Source organism: Zingiber officinale, chromosome 2B, assembly GCF_018446385.1.
Source record: "Zingiber officinale cultivar Zhangliang chromosome 2B, Zo_v1.1, whole genome shotgun sequence".
Lineage (NCBI taxonomy): Eukaryota > Viridiplantae > Streptophyta > Magnoliopsida > Zingiberales > Zingiberaceae > Zingiber > Zingiber officinale.
The window spans coordinates 83,990,287-84,011,983 of record NC_055989.1 but is presented as its reverse complement, the minus strand read 5'-3'; the positions used below and the strand labels follow the sequence as shown (position 1 = coordinate 84,011,983).

At 37.6% G+C, this 21,697-nt stretch overlaps 2 protein-coding genes across 2 annotated transcripts; both read right to left on the bottom strand.

Annotated features, from left to right (window-relative positions):
- Positions 1-7,033: 7,033 nt before the first annotated feature.
- Positions 7,034-11,332, bottom strand: LOC122046109 (nucleolar protein 56-like). Its single transcript, XM_042606643.1, has 8 exons — positions 11,029-11,332; positions 10,724-10,938; positions 10,473-10,630; positions 8,705-8,892; positions 8,382-8,634; positions 8,160-8,308; positions 7,922-8,074; positions 7,034-7,606 (listed from the first exon to the last, which is right to left on the bottom strand). The coding sequence occupies exons 1-8, from the start codon at positions 11,231-11,233 to the stop codon at positions 7,266-7,268; spliced, it is 1,662 nt and encodes a 553-aa protein (XP_042462577.1). The 5' UTR covers positions 11,234-11,332; the 3' UTR covers positions 7,034-7,265.
- Positions 11,333-12,136: 804 nt separating this feature from the next.
- Positions 12,137-21,409, bottom strand: LOC122046142 (probable calcium-transporting ATPase 8, plasma membrane-type). The gene is made up of 7 exons (XM_042606687.1): positions 21,218-21,409; positions 17,233-17,287; positions 15,220-17,156; positions 14,938-15,096; positions 14,005-14,176; positions 13,380-13,678; positions 12,137-12,765 (listed from the first exon to the last, which is right to left on the bottom strand). Exons 1-7 carry the CDS (start codon positions 21,401-21,403, stop codon positions 12,457-12,459), a joined length of 3,117 nt encoding a protein of 1,038 aa, XP_042462621.1. The 5' UTR covers positions 21,404-21,409; the 3' UTR covers positions 12,137-12,456.
- Positions 21,410-21,697: the final 288 nt, after the last annotated feature.

The window sequence follows — 21,697 nt, the reverse complement described above, 5'->3', positions numbered from 1 at the left end:
TTTTGAGTTTTTTGGTTTAGGTTTGTATTGTGGTTTTTGATTTGGTTTATTTGACTTTACATAATATATTTTATTTTTAGGTATGTAATATTGGTTTAGTCCTACTTGCGTGGTTAAGCACGCTTTCAGAACCCAAGCTTTTCTTGTTGGTTTGTGTTGGGTTATTAATGAATTAAATGTTTTATTTGAACTTGACTTATAGCCAAGTCCGGTTTTGTTGTAACTGTTGGTTAGTCTTAGGAAAACGTACCGGTTACACTGTACAAAAATTTGTACAAGTGTCGAACCTTTCCTTAAATAACCTATTGTGTTCTTTAGAAGTTAAATTAGGAATCACAGACAGAACTTAACATCATTGATTATATTCCAAATTTAACTTATCTGTTTTTAATGGTTTAGATTTGAATCGCAGGTGAAACTTAACACTATTGATTCAAATCTACCTAAGTTATTAATTCCATAAATATTAATTTCCAAAATTGGCTTCCAGGACTGCATGGGGAGGCACATGGCCTTCTTGGATATGGGAGCAACCACCACCACCTAGGCAAAGCCTTTTAAGGAAAGCTAATATTTATTTCCTTAAATAACTCTAGGTTAACCAAAAAGAACAATCGAATCACAAATTCGAAAAAGAAGAAAAACACAAACTCGAAAATAAATTCAAAAAACTAGATCTAATTGCCTCTTGTATTTATAATTCTTACAAAGAAAATAACTAGTATGATGCGGAAAAATTACTAGTTATACCTTCTCTTTGTAAGCTAATGACCTCGAGATCTTCTGCAGTATTCCTCGCCTCGCCTTGGACGTCGTGTGGGCGACGATCCTCCAAGATGAACACCACCCAAAAGCTTCCTCCTCTTCTTCTAAAATCCAGCCACCACCACCACCAAGGAGAAGAGAGCAAAAGGGAAAAGAGAAGGGAGAGAGGGGGTCGGCCACTTGATGATCTCCAAGCAAGAGAATAAGAATTGTATCTCATGAAGCCCCCCTTACCCCTTCTTTTATATTACTTGCCCAAGGTAAATAAGGAAAAACTTTTTACAAAAAATAAAATCATCCAAGAGTTTTTCCTTTTCCCTTTTAATTTTTTCTTTTCTTTCCTCTTGATTGAATCAATCACCAATTTTAATTTTGTGATGTTTTTAATTAATTTAATATGGCCGGCCACTTGCTTGGGCACCAAGCAAGGTGGCCGGCCATCTCATCAAGGGGAAAAAGGAAATATATTTTTATAAAATTTTACAAGAAAAACTCTTATAAAATTTTGCAAGCTCTCTTTCCTAAAGTAGAAGTTAAAAAAGAAAAGTTCTAAAAATTAAAACCATGTTTTAAAATTTAAAACTTCTCTTACAAATTTTCTTTTTTAACATGATGATAGAAAATTTTAATTTTAAAACTTTTCTCCCTTTTTTTTCCTAAACCATGAGGATGGTTAAAAAAGGAAAGTTTTAAAACTTTTAAAACTCTCTATTAAAACATGTGGCCAAATTCAAATAAGAAAAGTTTTTAAAATTAAAATCTCTCTTTTAAAACTTATAGTTTTCTACAAAGAGAAGATTTTAAAAATTCAAAAGCAACCCTCCTTGTTTGAATATTGTGGTCGATCCCTTCATGCTTGGTCACCAAGCAAAGGGTCGGCCCCTTTAAAGAGGATGTGGTCGGTCATTGCTTGGTCACCAAGCAATGGTCCAGCCCCCTTCTTGGACACCAAGAAGAGCCTTACATTTGGATGGACTTGAGGCTATAATGAGGCTACGACAGGGACCTAGAGGAGAAATTGGTTTTGACCTTCCGATGAGCTTGAGTATCCCGTGCTCGCCCCGAACACACAACTCAAGTTCATCGATAATAACTCATTCCACTAGAGAGTTATTATCGCACTACCGCACCAATCCCAAATTACATTATGGGCTCCTTCTTATCATGAGTGTGTTAGTCTCCTTGTGTTTAAGATTACGAATGTCCACTAATTAAGTAAGTTACTGACAACTCACTTAATTAATATCTAGCTCCAAGAGTAGTACCACTCAACTTCATTGTCATATCGGACTAAGTCCACCTGCAGGCTTTAACATGTCAATCCTTATGAGCTCCTCTTGGGGACATTCTCAGCCTAGATAACTAGGACACAGATTCCTTCTATAATCAACAACACATACTATAAGTAATATCATTTCCTAACTTATCGGGCATATTGATTTATCGAGCTAAACCTCACCCTTTGATAAGTCAAAGAAATAAATATTAAATATATATGCTTGTTATTATATTAGGATTAAGAGCACACACTTCCATAATAACTAAGGTCTAGTTCTTTTATTAAGTCAGTACAAAAAGAACTTACCTAAATGGTCCTACTCAATACACTTAGAGTGTACTAGTGTAATTTATTAATCAAGATAAACTAATACTTAATTACACTACGACTATTCCGATGGTTTGTTCCTTTCCATCTTAGTCGTGAGCAACTATTTATAATTTATAAAGAACCGATTACATGATCTTCTGAGTGTGACTCCACACTCCATGTTATCTACTATATAAATTAATTGAACAATTACATTTAACAAATAAATGCAGATATTAACCAATGTGATTCTTTTATTTCAAAAATAAATGTTTACAAAAGCTAGGCTTTTAGTATACACTCCAACAATCTCCCACTTATACTAAAAGACTAAGCTGCCATATCTGTTGCCATACATCTGATTCCCATCCCCTCCACATGCAGATCAAAAGCTTTCGCCGGAAGGGCCTTAGTGAAAGGATCTACCAGGTTATCTGCTGATGCAATCTTGGCGACGACAACTTCTCCTCGCTTGACGATGTCTCGTATCAGGTGGTACTTGTGCTCTATATGTTTACTTGCTTTATGGGCTCGTGGTTCCTTCGAGTTTGCAACTGCACCGCTATTATCACAATAAATTGTGATGATATTGGGCAAACTAGGAATCACATCTAAGTCCATTAGAAAATTCCTGAGCCTCCATGTGGCATTGACGCGAAGGGGATAAAACTTTGCCTCCGGGCGCCCGGGTACCTCCGGGCGCCCGGGTACCTCCCGGGCGCTCGGACCCAAGTTTTCCAGCAGACTCCTTCCTGCAAGAAACACGTTAGTCCGAGGCAATTATACCCTGCAAAACAGATTATTAGCACAATTCATAGTTTAACAGAAAAAGAGTATGACTTAGATTCTGTCTTTTCGAGACCGTAATCTAGTCACAATCTCGACTTAGAGTTCCGAAATGGTTCTAAGTCGAATCGGTGCCTAAGTTCCCTTCCCAGGAACACGTCCTCCCAGTCACTCAACTCCAGTGACTTACCTTTACTTACCTGCCAGACGTCCGGTCAGCTCTTCGACCCATCTAGACTTCGCGCCAGCTATCCGGTCAGCCCGTCGACTTAGCTGGACTTTGTGCCAAACGTCCGGTCAGCCCGTCGACCCGTTTGGACTTCGTGCCAGCTATCCGGTCGACCCGTTGACCTAGCTGGACTTCGTGCCAGACATCCGGTCAGCCCGTCGACCTGTCTGGACTTCTCCTGCACACTCGGTCAGAGTGTTAGATTAACAACAAAACTAACTTAGCCTATTTTGTCATTCATCAAAACCTGGGTTAGACCGTTAGTGCTAACCACACCAACAAAAGTATCGTCCGATCGGATGAAAGTGAAGTATGTGGGACGACCATCGCTTGCTTGAGCACAGGGGTGGAGGTTTCACCCCGCTCGAATGAGAGACGTGGACTGGTCCTGGTTGGAGTTTGTGTAGTGGAGGTAGTAGATTGGGCGGCAATCTCTGTGCAACGCCTCTTTCGACTTATCAATGGCTCCCTGGAGGAAGCCGATTCTGAGGCGTCAGCAACTGGAATTACCGGAAGACACTCGAGCAGGGGATTCGTTGCGACAGTCGCTTCACCACCAACCGTATGGCTGGCTACTCCGCAGCTCCCTTGATCTGAGGCCCTTGTTCTCTCTCCAAGCGGATCTTCATGAGAGCCGACCGGTTGCAAGCCCTGGCTCTCCAACTCGGCCATGGCCACAACATTGATCTCTGCGTCCGTGAGTTTGGATTTTTCGGCCAGACGTGCGTGCAACATGACTTGAGCTGCAAAAGAAAAAGAGAAATCAGTTAGATTCAAAAGTTAGACTAAGAAGAAGCATATCTAGGCTGAACGGAAGCCTTGTGCGGATTAGGCTCAAGCCAAATACGTAGAGGACGCCCTCCACAAGTAGTTTGTGGATATCATATTTCTGACCAACCAAGCTGGAAGCCGCCTGAAGGTAGTCTGATCGGCCCTTGTACTTGCCAAGCGACGACGGATTCGCGACTTCTAGCTTCCAGCCGATCGGGAAATTGGGTCGATCGGGGAAGTTGACAAAAAAAATAATAGTCCTTTCAATGCTTATTGGAGGACGACATCTTATCGAAAAAGACCGAGCCCACTTGGGCTTGGAATAGGAAGGCCCCCGACTCGAATAGTTTTGAATAATAGAAGTAGTGAAAAAGCTGGGCAGACAGAGGAATGTTGTGCAGACAAAAAAGGACTACAACGCCGCATAGCAGCCGAAAGGAGTTCGACACTACCTGGTGGAGAGAAATACGAAAATATTTGCAAACTGCAGAGAAGAAGGGGTGAGCCAGGAATCGTAGACTGGCGGTCCCTAATGAAACATACAAAGCCCAGAGGAAGCTCATGGGGCCAATCGGACGAAGAAGGAAGGGTAATTTTATAGCCCGGAGGAATTTCGTAAACAGAGTTTAGGCTCTTTGTGTCACCCCCGTCGAATCTAGATTCAACAGAGGTGTACCAGGGGCCAAGAACAGGGACAGGAAGTTAAGAGGAACTCGTCATCGGAAATAAAGATCGACGAGAACACAACAAGTTCGATTGAAAACGCTATGAAACAACCAAAAGATCTGAATGAGAAGGAAGGCTTACAAGAAAGGGGAAAGATCGCCGGAGCAGAGAGCACAGCGGCAAAATCTGAAGACCAAGGAACAAAGTAGACGACAACGACACACGCGAGACTTATAAAGCTTGCGGTCGATCGACGGCAATCGTCCGATCCAGGGTACACAAACCTAGAAACAAATCCAATCACTGAATTTGAAAACGGTACACGTCACATCATCTAGTGGATGTCCACCCGTCACATCCGGCATGTGGCGGCAGTATTGGACATGTGTCCTTTAGTCAACAAGCCACATTTAAAGTCCTTAATTAAAAAGGTATGGTCGCGTGCTCAGCTATAATCTTCGAGGATTTATGCAAAGTTTGAGAAATTCGAATGACGTCAGCCAAAATCACGCTCGCCCGAAGGGATATAGTGAAGGATGGAAATTTTACAAAGTATCGCTGACTATCTTTCCGATCGGCACACAATATTCCTGATCGCCAAAGGAAAAGTAAAACCAAGTGGCATTAGTTCAGGGGTCGCTCAACAGTTAATGGACCACACACAGTTCGATCGGGAATGGATTTCACTTAAGGTACCAATGTCCAGTCAGTCGGACTTGCAGCCTTCTTCGACTAGACTTTAGGGGAAGACTTGTGATGCGAGGATAAGAGCTTACGTGGCATAGGTCAATAGCCACGGTATAGGTCAAAGTCAAAATGGTCAACACGAGGGTTCAAGCAAGGCTAATCCAAACAGGAATGACTACATCAGTCGATCGGAATGATGCTGCTCAGCGGGTGGGAAATTAGTCCGAGCGAACCACCTGCCCGGTCGGATATGGCACCGACATTAGTCATGCGAAGTAATATAGGAGAAGACTAAATGTCTTGAGGAAGTGAAAGGAAAGCATAACACTCAATCTGTCATTAAATATACAGAAGTCAAGACAAAAATATCTTTTGTAGATAATCAATATCATTAAATAGGAAAGATGGAAGGTCACTAAAAAAAGGTATAAAAGGGCATGCCAGATATGAGGAAAATATAAGAGAAAAACAAGTCTTGGTCTCTATCATTTTTCATTTTCCTTCCTCTATTTTTAACTTGAGTGTCGGAGGATCAATACCAAAGACCCCTTCCCTGATTTTGATTTTATTTTGCAGATAGAAGCGAAGTCTTCATCCAGTCAGCAAAACTACAATCTTCCTGACTTTTTAATTTCACGTTTTCAGACAGAATTAACATATAGAGAACTTTTCAACTTCATATTTTCGGACAGAATCAACATATAGAGATGAGTAATCAGTTCAAAATTAAATTGATTTTTTTATCATACCAAACTAATTAAATGGATTTTTTTCAAATTGAACGATCAAATTTTGCCACGTGATGTTTTGGTTTAACGGATTTATGGATTTTAAAATACAACTGACAATTTTTATTTTTTAAAATGAATTTCTAAATTAAACTTTGGAATTATATTGATTCAATTGATTAATTAGTTTAAATGATCTTTTATTCACTCCTATTCGCATGGGCTTCCAAGTCGGTACGGTTCTAAGCCAATTTAGCTTAAGTCCGAACTGAACCGATTGGATGCCCAAACCGAAACAAATCGATCAAACCCTAATCCAATTCATAATCAGTCGATTAAACCACAAATTGACCACAAATCTGGTCAAATACAGTATGATCAGTTTTTTTAACACCAATCATAAAAACCTTTAGTACTCTAAAACTCCTCGATAAACATTTAAATAACCCTATAATTCAATGGTTAGGCGAGCATAGGGGAACACAAAGGAAGGTGAACACAAAGGAAATTAAAAAAACCACTACTAACTCCCTCGAAAACCTTCATTGAAAGTAAAAAAAAAAAATAAGAAAAACATTTAAAAATAAAGGAGGGCGAACACAAAGAGTTCGCTACTTTTTTTATTCTTTTAAATTATCATGAAATTAGTGAGTGTAAGATGAAAGGCATTTTCCTACCGATATCTAAACACCCTTTATAGGTCTCAAGGAAACAACCCACATCAAAAAATGTATGTTTTGACAACACTCTCTCCTTCAAATTGAATGACGAACTCCTCTAAATGACAATAATATTCATCTCTTCCAACACTGATTTAAAGATCTCAGAAATTGCCTTATGTAGTTCTAAATCAATATGTAATCATAGTCACATATCGCTTAAGTGAAAATACCATGAAACAACAAATTCAACTGAAGTCCCACAAGTTCAATGGCTCAGTATGAACTTCCAAAGACTAATGAGTCCTTTCTGAAACAACATCATGCTTCAAAATTTTCTAGTTGATAACCAAATCTCAGGGAAGTTTATATTTGGGTGGTAAGTTCTACTCATCGTGTGATTTACTCTTCTTTTTCTTCTTCTTCTTTCCTTCAGTCCCATTCTGCGCCTCTGCATCATTGCCTAGCTCATCATGGCTCGTTTTCTTTTTCTTCTTTGCGGTTCCATTCTGTTCTGCTTCATGACCATCCGACTCGCCCAAGACATCATTCTTTAGCTGTTCCTCCAACTTCTGCTTCTTTTTCTTCTTCTTCTTCTCCGTTTCTGGCTCTCCATCTGTAACAAATTGGATCGGTTCGTCGACTGCCATGGATTCTCCGTCTTCATTCTCACCTTTAGATTTCTTCTTCTTACTTTTCTTTACAGAGGCCTCATCTATCTGTCCATCTGCATCCATACATAGATCAATATTGATTAGGCCGACAACAACCCATGTCATGCCGCAAGCAAAACTAAAACTAAAATGAACCACGAAAGTGAAGGATATGCAAATGAAACTCAAATACCAAGATCTCAAGATTCGAAAAAAAAGGTAATGGCTTTCTCAAACTCAAGATCGACATTATTAGATGAAAAAAGAACTCACACTTTTTGTCAATGTTGTATAAAATAATTGTTTCAGAGTAAATACTCCTTTTACGAGATTGAGCAAATGGTTGATAAGGTGCACAATGTTGCAATGAACAAATGGAGGATACTCACCGGCATCTTTCTCTGTGGCATTGTTCAAGGAACTCTCTATGGCAACTTTCATCACATCTACATTCTTCCGAGGTGCAACACCTTTGTCGTAGAAGTCGAGTCTCTCCTCAACCTGCTCACGAAGCTTCTGTCCAAAAATAGAAGTATTCACCTCTGAAAGGGAATATTTATGGTAAGACTAATGTATATCCATACCTAATTGCAGGAAGGAATAATATGCACTCTGAAAAAGACTTACCAGAGAAGCAGTCAATTCGGGATGCAATGGAGCACTTGTTTGCAAGATAGCGTGCTATACGACCCTTATTTCGAGCAGATGCTCGGCCAATAAAGGACGAATGGAAGATGAGTCCATATTTTGGAGTATTTCCTTGAGTTTTAAGGGCCCTGTGGTACAAGAGGAGAAATATATAAATAAATAAAGCATCAGTGTCGAGAATACTAGGAAGACAAACTGAACCTGAAAAGTGCTTTCTCTGCGCCGAGTATCTGGAGTGTAGACGAAGGGCACTTGGCTAGATTGGAAAGACTCCCCGCATGAGATATCAAACGAGCCCCAACTACTTCACCAATAAGAGAAGCCAGATTAGGAGCAATATCATTCATCTTTGTAACAAGATACTCGTAGAGCTTCTTCCGGTATTCAGAAAGATTGATAACCCTCTGAGCAAATTGCTGGACGTTAATCAAGTCAATTGGAGACAGATCTTGTCCTGAAAAATAAAAATAAATAAAAAATGAGCCATAAAACATTGTTTTAGTAAATAAAAATAGACTCGTTACCCATGGATGCTTTAGCTGCTTCTACAATTTCTTTTGCTTTCTCTTCGTCTCCGATTAATTCTGATAGTTCAGGAATATGATTCTCAGACAGGTCAGATTTATCCTCCACAAACTTTGCAATTTTGGCATACAGATAATTGTCATTGATGATCTTGACTAGCTCTGGAAAATGCCAAGAATACCACTCTCTGCAACAAGGTGGAGCAAAACACAGATTAGTAAACCCGTGTAAATAGGAAGATAAGGTAGCCAATTGAATGAGAGTTCCTTAAAGTCTTGTGCCTCTATGGTTAAACTCGAAGAATGACCAAGGAAAGAAATGGGATAAACAAGGTGTTGATAATTAGATAGTAACAAATAATATTGTCATACAGAAAGAGACAGTGTGTCCATTCATACACACATACCAAAAACATCAACTACAAAATAAAAATCAATCAGAATAAAATCCCATGCGGGGCCAAACTATATATTTCAACACTCCCTCTCAAAGGCAGCAGGGAAGATCACACTGGAGGAGGTCTTGCCAAGAAGACATGTGTCAAAGGTGTGTAATAGGGAAGATGTGTTTTTTCGGATGAGGAATTTGCGAGGTATCGTCAAGCTGACTGTGAAAACAAAGCTTTTGATGCACGCACAGAGCTTATGAGGTAGTTGTGGACTTGTGGTATGTCAAGGCCACACTTGCAAGAGGTTCATTGAAGCAGTAATGGAGTAGGAATTTCGTGAAGGCTATCAATATTTGGGAAGGACACCTTTTTTTGTTTTTGATTACACAAACATGACAAACATTATGAATAGTAGCAGCCAATTAACCTCAATTTTGGAAAGCAAAAAGTCTAGAAAAATTTGAAGTTTAGGATAAAGTAAACATGTCCTTCAAAGATCATATGTATGTAATAAATACCAGGCATGCACCAACAATGGAGACTTAATTGTTGAGAAATGAAAAAAAAAAATCAATAACACTATAAATGAAGCAGTTCCCTGAAGAGAAAAAGGTTGTGCTTTCTTTGAGAACAAAGTTAGGTTGCACTTTCTTTGAGAACAAAGTTGTAAGAGTTTGAAATTATTCAGGAAAAATCAGGAAGAAAACCAACATATATTTCATTAAAAAATAAGTTGTGAAGATTAAATTCTGCAGAGAAAATGAAATCTATATGGTCCAAACATGCTCAATTCCCACACTAAACCCTAAGTAGTACACACAAGTGAAAAGTGATTCGTTACAGAAAGTACAATTTAGTGATTAATCAATTACACAGTGTTTCTGTATACAACCAAACACAAGTATTGAATAAAATCACAACAGGCTTTGATCTTCAGAAAGTTCACATTCTTAGGTTAAGTGACTAAATATTGATAACATACACTGAGGTGAGAGAAGAGTAGAATTTGAGTACCCTAATCTCTAGCCTAGGCATATCAAAATTACACAAGCATTTGCCTTAGAATCTCGCCATAAGATAATAAAACAGAAATTGCTAACTATTCTTCCTAATTAGTTAGCATTCTAGTAATCTAATTTTAATTGGAATCATGGCCTAACTTGTAGTTAATATCAGGTAAATAATATGTCCAATCTGCCTCCAAAAGAAACAAGCACATTTCTAATGTCTCGTATTTAGCTCCCAAAATCCACACTTCCCCAACTTCATAAAAACCATGTTAATACAATATCAAAGGTTCGCGGTGTTAGATATTGATGCAAATCTACATTTACTAAATATTCAGATGTCAACAAGATAGGTAAGGGCAAATAACAAACCTGACTCTCATTGAGAACGAGTTAATATCTTTATCCAAGGTATCCAGAAGGAAAATAGCCTGGATGACCATGTTATCCACCCGATTAACATTGAACTTTACCTTGGCTCTGCTATAACTATGCCCCAGACCAAGCTGAGCCTTTTCTAAGTCGGAAGGCTAGAACAAGAAGAAAAAAATATATCAGATCAGATTCAACCACTCTTCCGACTGCAACAGAAACATATCTCAAAATCATAATCAAATTCTGACCTTTAAGTCCTTGATAAACCTATCAAAATGCAACCTCACACCGCGAAGGAGCTCAAGCACAAACTCGTTGCTCTGGCAAGGAATCTTAGTCAGCTCGAATATTTGCGACCCGACTTTGGGCTCCGCGACACCAAGGCTGAACTTTGCCTTCTTCCCGTCTTTCACCTTGGGAAGATTCAGCTCCAAGAAATTCCTCAACTCCTCGGTCATAAGCCCTAAACTCACACGAAGATCCCGAGATATCACCATCAGGCATCATAGGAATGAAAAAAAATGAAGAGGATGTCTTGAGTACGAGTTCTGACCTTCGGATATGGCGTTGCACTGGTTGAGTGCGTCGAGCGCGGAGGAGAAGGGATGGAAAGCAGCGAGCTTGACGACCTTCCCGAACCGAGTCAGATCAAGAACGGAGTTCCGGACGGCCTCCGTGTTCTGGCCGATCTCGTCGAGGCCGTAGGCATTGAAAAGCGAGTAGCCAGAGGCTGACTCGAAGAGAAGGTAGAGTGCCATGCTCGGAAGAGATCGAATCCCACGCCGCTCTGGCTCGAGGTGGCGGCGCGAGAAGAAGCGTCAGCCAGCGATAGGGCTTTTCTCAGGGTTTTGATCAATTAATTACATTATGCGAAAATATAAAATTTTCTTATCCATTTAAAGCTGATCCAAATGGAGCACAAGTCGAATCTACCTCACAATTTACCTTCATTGTGATTGGCAACAGCAGAAAAGAGCTTCCCTCTGTGTAATTAGGCAATTATAACAAAATGTACATTTTTATTTTCATTTTATTTTTAATGCACACAAGGCAGCAAAATTTAAATAAGCATTCAAAATTACATAATATCTCTCCTGAAGTATAACTTATACACACTCAAAGGATCTTCATCCAAAATATTCATTTCGGTTGGAATTCGAATTCTAATCCTTATATTTATTCTCTTAAATATTTTAATATTGCCCCATTTATGAAAAAAGAAGATCAAGACATGGGACTAGATTACAAGTCTATTACAATTAGCCACGCGTTAAAAAAATTATGCACAATTAGGAGCTACATGGAAGAGAAGAGTAAAACACACGCATTAAAAAAAATGTCAACTGAACAACTACAATCATAGAGCTTTACACCCAGACTTGTGTACATATGCCTTTCAAAAACACTTCAAAACACTACAATCATAGTCATTGTCTTCACAATGATTATGGATACCAAAAGCACAAACCCTAGCTAAAAAGTATCCAAATGCCTTAAAGGAATTCAATCAGGTAATCGCTTGCTAAGAGAGTAGAGGAATCTTAAGATGCCCCTTGATAAAAAGAACATGGATATGGATTCATAGGTATCTCAAATGCAAACCACAATTCATATTCTACATTAGGCTTTAGCACAAAGAGAGAATATTATTGAACACGGAACCGAAATATAAATACTAAGTCCACCTCGAACCACGGTGGAATTTATATACAATCCATGAATCAAACAATAAACTAACATCAGGTGCTGTTGTTAATTCATAGTCCTCAAAGAATTGGAGCTCAAAATTCTGAGACCCTTGTCATAGCCCTAAACTAAGAGCAAGATGGCTGTTACCTGTTGAAATTCTGAATGTGGATTGACCTTTCTTTGTGTTTGAGAATTGTCTTTCATACTAGACAAACATGCTCGGTCTTGAATCTTGTCCAAGACCTAATTATTAGATGTCGTTAAGGGTTTAGAATTAGTGTTTCTTCTGTGGTTACACTGCTTCTGGACCACTAGGGAGTGGCTCATAATCATTCTTGCAGTGAACTATGCCATTGTAGGAATCGACCGGAATCCACTTCAAGATCACAGCAACGATCATACTGACGGCGCCGATCACAATGCTGAGCCACCATAAATGCCAACTGAGAGGGACTGTGCTTGCAAAGTCCCCAAGGAATTCCACTATGATAACTTGGAACAGGACTGTTGAAGTTAAGACGAGCACAAACGTCCAGTTGCCAAATATACCACTCAGCACGTTAATCTTCTCCAGTTCACGACTGTTAATCTCATTGAAAACCTGAAGCATCAGGAGTAGTTTTTAAATTTAAAACAATTCGAATCGACGAAATTAAATGTCAGGAAAAGGAAACTATCCATTCCCTAGAAAAATTAAGTTTATTAAAACACAAAAAATTATAAGAAACTCGGAAGAACACTTTTTTTTTAATGAATTGTCGACATTGTACAACCACTGGCCTTAAAATTATGAGAATATTTACCACCACCATTTCATATTCATTTCCCCCCATTTCAACTAGGTTCCTTTTGCATTTATTGTAGTTATTGATGATATAATTAAATTTGCCAATAATAAAAAGAGTAGACTCATCTACTCTAAAGATTATTGATAAATCATATATATATGAATTTGAAATCATTGGGAAAATATCATGAAAATTCTCCAAAAAAAAAACAAACATTTTTCATCTTCCAGAGAACAATCTGTGAATTTTTTTCATAATCTGTTTTCTCAAATTGAGAACAGAATGAAAAATATGGAAATTTTTATGAATCAATGCAGCCAAAATCTATCTGAGTGGAGCTTTAAAGTGAACGGTCAACTATATTTTAGAAATTTTCGTCTAACAAACGAAATATTTTGTGTATTAGGAATTAAATAGAAATTATTACCTGGCAAAAAACGAATGTGTTGAATATGAATGTGTTGAGAATGATGTCGGAATCTGGACCTTCAATTTTAAGAAGTTTCTTCCCATCAAACATTAGAGCTCCCAACACTATCAGCTGAAATATGCTCTGCCCAATTATGTTTCTCCACATGACTTTGGTGATGAAGTCTTCATCCCTCCCAACAGGTGGTCTTCTCATCATACTATCATTTGGTGGTTCGGTTGCTAATGCCAGAGCACCCAGTGTGTCCATGATCATGTTCACCCATAGCAACTGGACGGCAGTGAGAGGAGCACTACCTAAAAGTTGCATGAATGGAAACTGTATAACCAATGAGCGATAAACTAACTTCAAAAAAAGGAACATTTTTAATAGGAAATCTATCGAAATTTAAAATCATCTAAGTATCCTGAGTATTTTTTTTTTTTATCATTTCATACTCCAACCGTTAACATCATTAATCACATCATTATTCCAATAATTAGAAAGTGAAATGACAAGAGTTTAAAAATTGCTAAAACATATTTTGACAATTTTAAAACTTTAGGGGCATTTAAAAAAGAAACTTGTCTTCAAGGGCCAAAGTAAGAAAAAATCTAATATTTTTAATAAGGATGGGGAGTACCAGTGATGCATGCAGAAATAAAATTGACCGTCAGAGCGACAACGTTAACCGTCAACTGGAATTGAACGAACTTTTGTATATTGATGTAAACTGCACGACCCCATTTGGCTACGTTAATTATAGAAGTGAAGTTGTCATCTAGGACGATAACATCAGCACTCTCTTTAGCTACCTGTACACGGTCAATAATCCAAATTCAGAGATCAAACAAAGGTGACTAAACATCATAGCAATAGTTAAAATGCAGAAAAGTTCCCTTTTAATGGTTCTGAACAATCATTGTAATTCTGGCAATGGATTGACTTGTGGTCAGTGTTGGCACAGCACAACATAGATGAATGTTGATATCGAAACTAGCACTAAAATCAAACTCTAGACCTTGCTTATCTAGTCAGATAAAGTAATTTGATTTTCTGTAGTTGGATTAGCATAAAATTCAAAGCTGTATGTAGCAACAACTATATCAACTTAAATCAAAATTTGATGTCAAAGTAGCTTTATACTAGGAATCTTGCAGAAACATCTCTTTCTTAGTCAGGAACTTGAAACCCAAGTTCCGGAATGGTATGGGATTATTGCAATATATTAAATAAGAAGATAATGGTTTATTGTGATCCCTTGGGCACAAAAGTGAGAATATCTTATTCTGCTGATTTAGCATGATTAATGTTGTCCTTAAAGAAGGATAAATCTAACAACACACACAAAAAAAACAAAAAACAAAAAAATCTGGGCCTTAGGTGAGGCCCAACTCGTTGTACAAATATGATGAAGTAATTATTACCTGGAATTTGATTGAATTGACTCTCACTATTTTAATTTAATAAAAAATAGTGAGTCAATTCTAAGATCAATAATGGCAAAAATCAGAGGCTGAATAAAGTTTCTGTGGATCTTGGAAATAAATGGGAAAGAAATTTGTGTTGCAAATACCTCAGTGCCTGCAATACCCATTGCAAAGCCAATGTCTGCCTCATGTAGCGCCGGAGCATCATTTGTGCCATCACCTGTGACTGCCACAACTTCATTAAACGTCTTTCTCAATCTGGTTACTATAGTATGTTTGTCCAAAGGCAGAGACCGGGCTAATACCTGTAAAGGGCATATAGATAACAACATCTTTTTTATAAAAGCAGATGCAATCGTAGTTTAGACATTAATAAGCACTATATTGAAGGTAACTTGGTAGTATTCTCATTAGTTTAGCAAAGAAACCTGAAGTTTGGGAATTAAATCTTTCATCTCTTCAGGGCTCTTGCTTCGAAATTCTGGTCCTTCTACGGCTAAACCATCTTCAGTCAGAATGCCACACTCTTTTGCTATAGCTTTAGCTGTATTGATGTTATCCCCAGTTACCATCCGAACTTTAATACCAGCAGCTATGCAAGCCTGCACAGCTTCCTTGACTCCTGGGCGAACTGGATCTTTGATTCCAAAAACAGCTATCAGTGTGTAACCAGCAGCAGGGATGTTTTCATCATCCTGATTAACGTGTATGTCTTTAAAAGCCAAACAAAGTGTCCTTAATGCTTCACAAGCAAAGCTGTTGATGACTTTCATAATATCCTCCTTGTTTTTTTCAGATAAAACTATGGTTTTCCCCTTACTGTCAATCATACTGTCACACATCTGTAGGACAATTTCAGATGCACCTTTACAGAAAGCACGAATCCCTCCATTGGGTAATTTGATGAGTGAAGACATCTTCTTTTTATCTGAATTGAAAGGCTCGACTTTCAGTTTACTGCAATTCCCATGTTTGGATTCTAGATACTTTTCCAAGTCCAAACCAAACTCTAACAATGCTGTTTCTGTTGGGGTACCCAGTATGGTGGCTTTTCCATCTCTGTCTCTCACCACTTCTGAGGTACTATTCTCAAATATACATTGCAAAAGGACTCCTAAAACTTCTTCAGAAATGACCGACTTGAGATAGGTAGAAGTCTCAGTACCCCGAACAGATTTAGATATCTCACACATCCATAATTTGTCTACAATCATGTGATTAGTTGTCAGAGTACCAGTTTTATCAGTGCAAATGCAATTAGCAGATCCCATGGTCTCACATGCAGACAGATGCCTCACTAGTGCCTTCTTATCCATAAGCTTCTTCATCGCAAAAGAAAGACTCAATGTTACAGATAAAGGTAGCCCTTCAGGAACTGCAACTACAATGATGGTGACAGCAATAGCAAAATAGTTGAGTATTGTTAATGCATCAGCCGGAGACCATTTGAAGCCCATATGATATGCTTTATTAAATAAAAACCTTCCTAACAAAACACAAAATGTCATTGTTGCAAATGCTACACCAATCTTTCCTATTATTGTTGCAACACCATTGAGTTTGACTTGCAGGGGTGTTTCATCATCTCCACCCTGACTCAATGTCTCCATTAGTTTTCCCCACTCTGTCCTCATTCCAACAGAAGTAACAAGCATTTTAGCGGATCCATCTTGCACCTTGGTACCAGCTAGTAGAAATGGTTTTCCATTTGACACATACTCTGGTTCACTCTCTCCGGACAAGCTTGATGCATCTATTAACAAGGAATATCCAGATGTATATAACCCATCAGCAGGAACTCGATCTCCAATCGAAAGATGAACTATATCCCCAATGACTAAATCATAAATAGATACCTTTTGCCTGTAGCCATCTCTAGTTACCTGAATAGAGATCTTCTTCTTTTCTTTATCCAGATCTCTGAACTGTAATGATTGCTTGTAGTCGCTCACTGAAGTCACTGACACTACCAAGAAAATGCTGAGGGTAATTCCTATTCCATCATACATACCTTTAGGCCACCCTTCAGTGGCAAGCCCTACAACTACAGATACAAATGCACAAGCCATGAGAATGATCAATGTCAAGTCATGTAATGCATCCCATACATACATCCAGAAACTACGTGGAGGCTTCTCATCATATTTATTGACACCATAAATTTCCTGTCTGATGGATATGTCAGTTGTTTTTATGCCATCATCAAGCGAAACACAGATCTTTCTTGCAATTCCTTGAACTCCTCCATGCTTCTTCAGTGTCTTTTTATCATGTCCACAGGCAATAGATGCCAACTCATCTGGGTTTATACAAAAACCGGCACTTCTTACCTCTTCTGGAAGATGGTATTCAGTTTGTGCACCAGCTGCATCAAAGAAAATTGTGATTGAAACAAGAACTGGAAGACTAAACTTCTGCCATTCAGTAAACTGAGTTCATACCGTCAATAAATTGCAGAGCAGCTCTTTGTACATAAAGAGCAACTCGGATTTTTTCCTGCACAGATAACATGTGCCATTAGCATATCTTTCTTGATAAGAATATCAACCAAGGGCCAACTATCATTTAAGAGAATGCAAAGAATATTTTTTGCGCTTGGAACCATGTCACACAGCTAGTGAACTTACTATGTTTTTGAAAGAACCAAGAATATGTTTTTTAACTTTGTTTTATGCTTCATCAGCTACTCCATGGTATTTCAACCATATTTTTTTTTAAAAAAAAAGGTAAATTGGCCAACAGAGTTCCAATACATAAAACTAAACAACAATTAATGATATGGAAAACAAGAACATACATGATGGATAAGTATGTTCCAAGCTCGACTCTTAATAGAAAAGAGTTGAGTAAATATTTCACAATTCAATACAGACTCCCTCTATATATAGAATAATAAAGAGGTATCAAATTATAATAGGTAACCCACTCAACATGAGAAATCATTCAAGATGACGCAGCAACAAGACGACCAATATCACACAAGAACAAGCTAAAAAAGAGAAAATATATCTACATTGAAGATTGATTTTCATGAGAATTTGAGGGTCGCTTTATAGAGGAAACAATGATTCATTCCCCTATTTTACTCTCCAAAAAACACCAGGGTCTAAATGCTCCTAATTTATGATGGCTAGTAAATGCATAATGATAGGTCTTACAAATTGTTTTTAAAAAAATAAAACCTAAAACCTAAAAAATAATTTATCTACTACATTATTCTTCCCAACTAATAGCAAGTGCATAATGGTTAGACGATAATTAGCTCCACCCAAATCTGGCAAGTGTCCATTTCGTGGAACATTTAAGGGAAGCTAATGAGAATTACTTTTACCAATGACAAAAAATATAAAGTAATTGTTGTTTAATATGCTTTGAGAAGGAATAAGTTAATATGAAGACTAATTGGAGGAAAATTGACTTTGATGAAATTAAGGCAAACCACAGATAGAGTCTCGTATTGGAACTTATAATAGACATTTCATTAAATTTTATAAAAATTCATAACTCAATCAAAAGTTAGATAGAGGTGTGTATTGTAATACAAAAACAACAACAACTATCAATCCTTATCCCACTAGGTGGCGTCAGCTATATGGATTTTTTACGTCATTGAGCTCTATCCCCTACTATATCATCATTTATACTTAAATAAATTTTATCTTATTTTCTTGCTTCTAACCAAATTTTTTTTTGTCTTTCTCTTACTCGTTTGATATGCATGTTTGTTATAGTTTCACATTGCCAATTGGAACATTTATTAGTCGTCTAAGTACATGCCCGTACCATCTTAAACATATCTCTCGGAGTTTTTCCTCAATAGATACAACTCTGACTTTCTCTCTAATACTCTCATTTCTTATTCTGTCCATTCTTGTATATCTACACATCCATCTTAATAGCCTCATCTCTGCAACTCTCATCTTTTGCTCATGTGCTTGAGTTATAGCCCAATATTCAGCACCATATAATATAGCAGGTCTAATTGCGGTTTTGTAGAACTTTCGTTTAAGTTTTAGAGGTACTTTATGGTCACATAAAACACCCTACACTCACCTTCATTTCAACCATCCTGCTTGTATTCTATGTAAAACATCTCTCTCAATCCCTTCATCGTTTTACAAAAATGATCCTAAATATTTAAAACTCTCAGTTCAAGTAACTCGTCATCTCCTATCTTAACAATTGTCTGCATATGTCTAATATTGCTAACTTAAATTCCATATATTCTATCTTTATTCTACTAAGTCTAAAATCTTTCCCTTCTAGTGTTTTCCGCTAAGATTCTAATTTAGCATCTACTCCTTCACATGTTTCATCTACCAAAACAATATCATCTATAAACAACATGCACCACGGTACTGTATCTTGAATGTGTGGAGTAGGTTTATCCATAATTAGTGTAAAAAATAGGGACTTAGAGCTGATCCTTGATATAATCCTATCTTTCTTGGAAATGTTTCAGTTACTCCACCTGAATTTACTATGGTCGTTACATCCTCATGCATATCCTTAATTAGTTCAATATATGTTACACTAACACCTATCTTTTCAAGAATTCTCCATATAATTTCTCTTGGGACTCTATTATAAGCTTTCTCTAAATCAATGAATACCATGTGTAGCTCTTATTTTTTCTCCTGATAGTTTTTAATTAGTTGTCTAAGAAGATATATAGCTTCTATTGTTAACCTTCCAGGCATGAACCCAAATTGAATTTTGGTCACCGTAGTCTCCTTCCTTAATCATTTTTCTATTACTCTTTCCTAAAGTTTCATGGTATGACTCATTAGTTTAATACTCCTATAGTTTGCACAATTTTGTATGTCTCCCTTGTTCTTATATAAGGAAATTAGAGTATTTACTCTCCATTACAGGCATTTTTTTCATTTTCAATATCATATTAAATAATTTTGTAAGTCTCCTTCCTGTAATGTAAAAAATAATTTGCAGCAAAAGATAAATACTAGAATATTTGCAAAAATCAAGTTAAAAAAAATTGCACAAAAAAATAAAAAACAAATGCAACGACAAATCTTATAAATACAATGATAAATCTCAAATTGAATTGCAACAATAAAAACAATTAAGCGCAACAAGAAAAACTAATCAATTGGCCCATCGGTTGGGCCGAATTTGATTCTTGTGAGATTTTATCCTTTCTCTAGGTTATTAGTAGAGGTTTGCTACATTGCCTTGATTAAAGGAGTGGATTTGTAATTCCAATCATGGATGTCACACTAAACATGAAAGAACTATAGGCCTAGGAACTTATACAATCTTAAACCATGTTAAATAATTTGTATTGGCGTTGTATTGTTTCCATAATCTTATTTTCGTTATGTGTTATTATTTGATCTCGACACACACCTACCCTTCTAATATTTGAATTTAATGTTGTGATTTTAAGAAAATTATAAGATTGCGTATATGCCATAGCCTAACATTTTATTATTCTAAAGCATTCAAATAGTCATATTCTTATAAGCCAATGACATGGAATAACATTCTCATATTATAATCTATAGAGAGATGCTTGTCAATGAAATTCACTACGAATAATCTAGGACAGACAATCTATATATTAGGTAAGAAATAGAGAGATAGATATAGGACGTTATTGAAATTCTCCCAAATATAATACATCGACAAGGTACTAACATGTTCAATATAGAAGATCTAAGAAGAAATTTCATCCCGTGTTGCATAACATAGTTCTCTCAGCATGTGTCCAAAGACAAAAGTGAGAGAGAGATGCATTTTCCAATATGCATTCATGTCTTTAAAGGTCATGCACACTTCTACTATAAACATATACCTATGCACGTATATATTCAAATCTATGGATACATGTGTATATGTGTGTGTGAAACAAGAAAAACAAAAATACTGAAAATAATTAATTATGAATGAGAACGGCTGCAGAAATATTCGTAGTATGATCGGAATGCCTTCCGAAGCATGTACTGAGTATTAGTTGAACTTGTTATTTGTACGTCAGGCCTTAAAAAAAATGTCAATTGTCCTTAAACAATTCCCTGGTTTGAGACAAAGTCAAAAGTCAATAAAAAAAACATAACAATGAGGACAAGCCAATAGAAGAATTTGAACAACGTTCAAGGTCAACCACGAAATTTAATGGAAGTTTCAAAATTTTCAATCTTCAAAGCTGAAGTTACAGTTTAGCATATTTCTCCGGAAGACTTGGCCGACGACGACCAATGTGATCGTGATCGACAAACAAGCGCATTGCGGAAATTCCAGCAGACGTGCGCTAGCGGGCGCGCCTCGTTCCTCAAAAGAATGAAAGGGACGCGATCCAGATCCCCAATTACGCGCGGCAAGAAGAATGAGAAAAACAAAAAACAAAAATGCAGTCCGATCCGGTCAAACAATGTAGAGAGAGAGGTTATGGATCGATTTTGTTACCTGGATCTTTAGCTTCTTGGCCTCGACGACCGATCGCTTGTCGAGATCAGGGACCATGCGGAAGCGGCGTCGGCGGTTCTTAACGACAGCACCGACGGCCCTCCGCCACTGGCGCTGCGCGTCCTCCGACGGGTTCTTGTGCGCCACCTCGAAGTTCCGCTTCAGGAAGCTCTCCATCCTGTCCATCTTCCTTCACCTCCTCTCCTTCCTCCTCTCCTCTCCTCTCCTCTTCTTCCTCTGCTTCCTCGGAAGAAGCTTTCCCCCTTCTATTTATGGCTCCCATCGGATGGCCTCCCTCGTTCCTACTCCTACGAGTCCTAGCTTTGTCCCTCCAAATGGTAAAGAACGTAATCCACGTGAATGGCTTTATCTAACCATCAGTTCTGATTTATTTAATCTTGGCCGTTAAATTTATAACGGTCAAGATTAATAAGACTTAAATTTGACGGATGGATTAGGACCCTTCGCGCAGATTGATTG